This window comes from Lactuca sativa, chromosome 7 (genome assembly GCF_002870075.4).
Source record: "Lactuca sativa cultivar Salinas chromosome 7, Lsat_Salinas_v11, whole genome shotgun sequence".
NCBI lineage: Eukaryota > Viridiplantae > Streptophyta > Magnoliopsida > Asterales > Asteraceae > Lactuca > Lactuca sativa.
The window spans coordinates 88,142,387-88,148,789 of record NC_056629.2 but is presented as its reverse complement, the minus strand read 5'-3'; the positions used below and the strand labels follow the sequence as shown (position 1 = coordinate 88,148,789).

Genomic DNA, 6,403 nt, shown 5'->3' with positions numbered 1-6,403 from the left:
GTGCCACCACGATGATTTTTCAAGTGATTTTGTCCACTTCTTTTTTCTTCAAATAATTCGAGGAGGAAAAATAGAGAACAAAAAGATATGAAAAGGAATATTAAATTTTGAATTTCCGATACACACATAGTTGATACAACGATAAATAATTGTAAAATTTGTTTTCTTAAAGAGAAAATAATAATCATTTTTTATATTTTTATAAAAAAATAGCAACTAATTTCGCAGTCGATCATATGCAAAAATCCGAATAACTGATAACTTTTATTATATTTTATATTTTTTTGTGAAAAATCAAAACAAATCTCATTTTGGACATCGTTTATTACGAAAATATGTTGTTGACTGTGAAAAATGACATCATCTAAATTAAAATCTACATATTTTAGAGGGTGTTATCATATAAAAGATTGTTTTGTAAAAAAAAATATTAAACCAATAGTCTGTTTTTTGGAGCAAAATTCACTATATTATCAATTTTTTCAACCTATCCCGGTGTCCGCCTGATAGATGTGTTGATGACATAAATAAGTGATAGCTATATTTGGTTTTTTTCCCTTAGTCACCTTCCGTAGGGAATTAACCATAAAAAAGAATTTGATGTTGGAAATGTAACCTTTTTAGTAGGTTTAACATGTTTCATGCCAACATGACAGCCATGACATTTGAATTTTTAGTGTTTTTATGGCAATAAGTAAAGTATTTGAAATTTGTTTATTAAGATCATCTCCAACTTTTAGCATTATCTTGTACATTAAAGTTATAAAGCTACAGGAGTAGACTTATTGTACGCTCGGCACATCCGAGCTGGAATCGGCAAACACCATGTCTTGTCCTCGGAAAGGAGTGCTCAACACCGGAACTCAACTCAGCAAGTAGAAGAACTACGCCAACAAAATACGAGGTGGAAAAAAAGAATACATACAAAGAAATCGTGAAGCTGCTCACCAACGCCTCATGCACGATTATTTTGATGAAAACGCAATTTTTCAAGACCAATTTTTTTACGGCGGTTCATTATGCATAAACATTTGTTTCAACGTATAGTCAACGACATTACGAAAGCATGTCCATATTTCCAACAACGTGAAGATGCTAGATGTACATTAGGGTTTACTTATGTACAAAAATACACAACCGCACTTCGCCAACTAGCATATGTTACTTCCCTCGTTGCACTAGATGAGAATCCTAGGATGTCTACACGTACTGCATGAGAAAGCTTTCACAAATTTTCCAAGTAGGTCATGAGATTGTATGGTCCACGGTATTTACGTAAACCTACTTATAGTGGTGTCCGACAATTAAATATTCGTTGTACAAATATACATGGTTTCCCTGGAATGTTAGGAAGCCTAGGTTGCCTCCAATGAGAATAGGTCAATTGCCCGAATTCATATCAAGGTTAATACACTCGAGGTGATCATGGTTATCTATCCATCATACTTGAAGTTGTGGCCTCACAAGATTTATGGATATGACATGTCTTCTTTGGTTCTGTGGGTTCCCTGAATGACATAAATGTTCTTAACATGTCTTTGAGGACATAACAAAATTGCACCATATTCTTCGTTTGTTGTCCATGGAAATTCTTACAGGTACGGGTATTATCTTGTGGACGATGTCTATCTGGAGCGTTCTTGTTTTGTGAAGAAAATATCTTGTCCTAATGATCAAAATAGGCTGAAGTTTAAGGGAGCTCAAGAGAGGGCTAGGAAAGATGTTGAACAAGTGTTTGGCACTCTTAAAAAGCATTGGCATATACTGAAATATCCTGCAATAATTTTTGTTGAGAATAGGGGTATAAGTGAGACGAGCTACTCGTGAGCTACTCGGGATCGACTCGTTAAAAGCTCGACTCGAGATCGAAATAAACAAGTCCGAGTCGAGCTCGAGCCTAGATATGAGGCTCGTTTATTAAACGAGCTCGAGCCGAGCTTCAATCAGTGAGTTTGCAAGCCTAAACGAGCCTATATATAGTATTAATTATTATTAGTTTTATATATTAAAATAAAAAATATTTGAGGAATTAGGGATGTAGGGTATTAGTAAATAAGCTTCTTAATGAGCTTGAGTCGGGCTTAAGCTTATTTAGGCTCATCAGACAAAAAACAAGTTGATCTCGAGCCTAAGCATGTATAATTATTCGCAAGCTCGAGCCTAGCTTGGTACAATAAAGCTTGAATCGAGCCGAGCTCGAGCTCAAGCCCCTCATAACTTAAACGAGCCCGAGTCGAGGCTGGCCAAGCTCGGGTTCGGCTCGGCTCGTTTACACCCTTAGTTGAGAAGAAAATGAGTAAGGTGATGTTTACTTGTATAATAATGCATAATATGATTCTCAATGATGAAGGAAATGCAATATGTGAGTAGAACAAAAACGAGATCGGTATAACGACACAAGCATTTGAGGTTGGATGCAAAGAGTACTTGGCAAGAAAAGGAATAATTCGTAATGTTGAGATCCATCATAATCTCTGCAAAAACTTAACGAAACATATTTGGACCGTTGATCACATCGATCTTAATGTGGAACCGGACGATGATTTATAATGTCAATATTCTGATGAAGATGTCTTTTAGATTGAAGTTTTTATTTTTTAAGTGGTTAACTATTTATGTTTGTATTTTTTTTTTTTTTCGTTTTGAAGTGTGTAAGGTTGTAAGACTTTAAGTTTTTTAATTATAATTATTATTATTTTAAATTCTAGCAATTAAAAAAATGTTAAATTTTAATTGATAAAAAGTGTGGCAACTCACCCCTCCTAAATGACAAAATGTTGAAGATGTATGACAAAAAATGACTTAACACACCTACATGGCAAAAATTTAGTGTGATATATTCTCGATATATTCTATTGTATCCAATTTTTATAGTATAAAAGATAGTGTTCTATTGTATCCAATTTTTATTGTATAAAAGATAGTGTTGATGAATAGTAATATACAGTGTTAGATTTAATATATGTTTGGAGCATTTTTAATGTAAAAGTGAGTTTAGTGTAAAATATTTGTGGGGTTGGAGATGCCCTAAATAGTTATCCTTATACATGTTCTAATCTGTCCAATAAAGTTCTAAAAAACACATTCTGTCAAAATGTTAACTTCGTTCAATATAACCATTGAAATTGTATCCACACAAAGGTTACTTAGTATTTTTATAGGGCTCAATATTGTTTATATACATTTTATTACAACTTAAGCACATTTAAATCCCACAAACAAACATAAAACACAACAATAGGACTTCTTTTGTCTCTTTTAATTCTGATTCAAAAACAAATAAGACACAATGGATGGCTACAAGAAAACAATATCACCTCTTTTCAACAAGAACCACCACAAATTAAAACATTGTTTCATTAGCGGGGGTTAAAAGATATCCATATAATACGGTTTAAGTCGATCGCAAGCAAAATTACAAAACTACCCTTCCACGAGTTTAAATCTTCTTAACCAAACCAAACCACAAAACCACAATAGTCTAAAGAATTGCGACATCTAGGTAATCTCCAATCTGAAAATTAGGTTTACTCGTTAGAAATTCATAAGTCATTGTATGTCTGGACAAACTTTCTAGGGCTATTTTCGATTATACAGATGAGGAGGGCGTTCGCGTCTTTTGTATAAACGAGAAATCAAGAGTGAGTCCTTGTCCCATGTTTTTGAGTGGGACAAGAATCAACACTTTTTATCCTATACTGTTATTGACATCAGTCTCAGTCTCAGTCCAGTACACAGTGTAATGGGAAGGTGTTTTCTTACCTCAAAGCTAAGGCTCCCTAGGGCCTTGCTGCCATCATCTGGTCGTCTTGCATTCGGATAAGACAAGGTTTTTCCAACCTACAAATACAACAAAGTTCAAATAATTTTTTTCAAAACTTGTTTTTCTTTAATGTCAAATGTAAAAAAATAAATAAATAATATAAGGATATGTTTTTTACCTCTTTGATTGTAAAATGACCAGTTTTAGTAGGATATACAAAAGCAAATGACAGCATAGCATCTCTTCTTCTAGCCTCTGGAGCTACCTCCTTTACCTGAAAACCAAAACCAAAAATCAACACAACAAATAGAAATTCCCAATTCCATTCCATTCCTTCTGTCAATTCCATTCCTTGCGTCATTCCATTCCATTGTATATTTGTATGTAGTAAAGTACCAGATCAGTGAGTTCACGAAGTGTAGCATCCATCCATGTATAGATTTGGACTTCATCTTTAGGTTCTTTGCCTCTCACTGCAAAGTCTGTCTGGTTGTGATGACCACCAATCTGTTTGAAATTTGAATTCAAATCAACAAAATTCTTAACTTACAATTTTACAATGAAATTCACAAATAATTCTTTTTAGCGCATCTCAAATGGTATTCTTGAATCTTAATCTTTCTTACCTTGGTAAAAACTCGAAGTAGCAATGGACAAGTCTGCATGTCAAAGAAAGGAAACGACTTTGTTAATAACAAATTGCACATAATCGCGCAATCTACTCAAGTAATGATGTCAAAACTGAAACATTTTCACTTAATTGTTAACTTTAAATCAAAACTGGCGATGTGAATCTATCTGTGTTTCTTTATGAACCAATGGATGATGATTGTTTTTTCTTACATTGTTGTGACGCTATTATTGTCTTACGAATTTATGAATTTCGATTCGGTTTGTGAAGTATAATCCGCAGAACTTAAATATTAAGTTAGCAATAGATTAACTCATTATCCAAACAGATTATAATTTATAAACATGAAGCATAAAAGTCATCAGAAATATTGCAGGATTCCAAACCCTAGAAAATCTTCGGACGACCAATACAACTCATACACATCAACATTCACCAATTAAAACCTCACACACACGATAATACACAAAGGAGTGTCGATATCAAGATATGCGGATTAAGAGAGAGATAGATATTGAGAGAGAGAGAGAGAGAGAGAGAGAGAGAGCAAAACGGAACCTTTTCGCGGTCGACTGGTTCAAATCGAGGTCCGGGTTTACCATGAACAGGAGGAGGACCAGGTGGTCCTCTTGCCGACGGTGGAAGTGGCCTTCCGCCTCCTCTTCTTTGCCCTTCTCCTACTCGTGCTGCCATTGATGAAAATTTTACTACCACTGCACTGCAGACTATCTTTCGCGATTTATCTCTATTCTAGTGACAAAAATCAAATTTCTATATGCATAAAGTTTTTTTTTTTTTTTTTAATATCCAGGTAAAGTTTTTTTTTTTTTTTTTTAATATCTAGGTAAAGTTTTTTTTTTTTTAATATCTAGGTAAAGTTTTTTTTTTTTTTTTTAATATCTAGATAAAGTTTTTTTTTTTTTAATATCTAGGTAACTAACTTGTTGAAACGCTTTCAACAAGTTAGTTACCTATAGATATGTAAAAAAAAATAATTACTCAAATATCAACAAAACAAAAAGTAAAAATTAAATTACACGAATGGTCCCTATGGTTTGTAGGAATTTGTGTTTTTATCTCTAACTTATTTTTTTAACTTTGATGGTCACTACTGTTTATTTTTGTTGCGCGTTTGGTCTCTGTCTTACCTAAAAATACTATTTTTCCCTTATTAATTTTTTTTAATTAATTTTCTTATTTATGTATTTATTTTTTATATATTTAAAAAAATTAATATACCCCACATATTTATATCTCCTCACCGTAAACCTGAAACCACATTTGAGAAATTTAATTTGGGTCTTACTTGTCACCATCTCATCGCTCATCCTCCCCAAATTCTATTTCTTTTCTATCTTTCGTATAATCGACGTCTTCAAGATCCTTCTTTTTTTGGTACTTCAACTATGGCGAACCAACACCATAACTTACTGTCTCTTTATCTTTAGTGGGTTGTGGTGTTGATTCGACGGAGTTGAAGGACCGAAAAAAAAAAGTGATGATGAAGACGTCGATATCATTAAAGATGGAAAATAAATAGAAGTTGAGAAGGATGAGAGATACGATGGTGAGGAGATACAGATATGTGGGGTCTACTAATTTTTCTTAAATATATAAAGCATAAGTACATAAACAAGAAAATTAATTACAAAAATAAATTAATAAGGGCACAATAGTCTTTTTAGGTAAGATAGAGACCAAGCTCGTAACAAAATTAAACAGTAGAGACCATCCGAGTTAAAAAAAATAAATTAATTAAAAAATAAACAATAGGTATCATCCGAGGAGATACAAATATGTGTGGTCTATTAATTTTTTTTTAAATATGTAAAAAATAAATACATAAATAAGAGAATTAATTAAAAAATAAATTAATAAGTGCACAATAGTCTTTTTAGATAAGACAGGGATCAAATGCGCAACAAAAATAAACAGTAGGGACCATCCAAGTTAAAAAAAATAAGTTAAGGACCAAAAACATAAATTCTCCCAAACCACAGGGACCATTC

At 32.9% G+C, this 6,403-nt stretch overlaps 1 protein-coding gene across 1 annotated transcript; it reads right to left on the bottom strand.

Annotated features, from left to right (window-relative positions):
* Positions 1-3,225: 3,225 nt before the first annotated feature.
* LOC111888568 (histone deacetylase complex subunit SAP18) lies at positions 3,226-5,139 on the bottom strand. The gene is made up of 6 exons (XM_023884730.3): positions 4,953-5,139; positions 4,390-4,422; positions 4,160-4,270; positions 3,942-4,037; positions 3,763-3,840; positions 3,226-3,514 (listed from the first exon to the last, which is right to left on the bottom strand). Exons 1-6 carry the CDS (start codon positions 5,085-5,087, stop codon positions 3,482-3,484), a joined length of 486 nt encoding a protein of 161 aa, XP_023740498.1. The 5' UTR covers positions 5,088-5,139; the 3' UTR covers positions 3,226-3,481.
* Positions 5,140-6,403: the final 1,264 nt, after the last annotated feature.

What these genes read in the sequence shown, in the direction of transcription:
- LOC111888568 (XM_023884730.3), bottom strand. Translation starts at nt 5,087, where the DNA reads ATGGCAGCACGAGTAGGAGAAGGGCAAAGAAGAGGAGGCGGAAGGCCA. An exon ending in AACCAGTCGACCGCGAAAAG is followed by an intron (nt 4,423 to 4,952) that starts GTTCCGTTTTGC and finishes TTTGACATGCAG; the next exon opens with ACTTGTCCATTGCTACTTCG. An exon ending in GTCATTTTACAATCAAAGAG is followed by an intron (nt 3,841 to 3,941) that starts GTAAAAAACATA and finishes TTGTATTTGTAG; the next exon opens with GTTGGAAAAACCTTGTCTTA.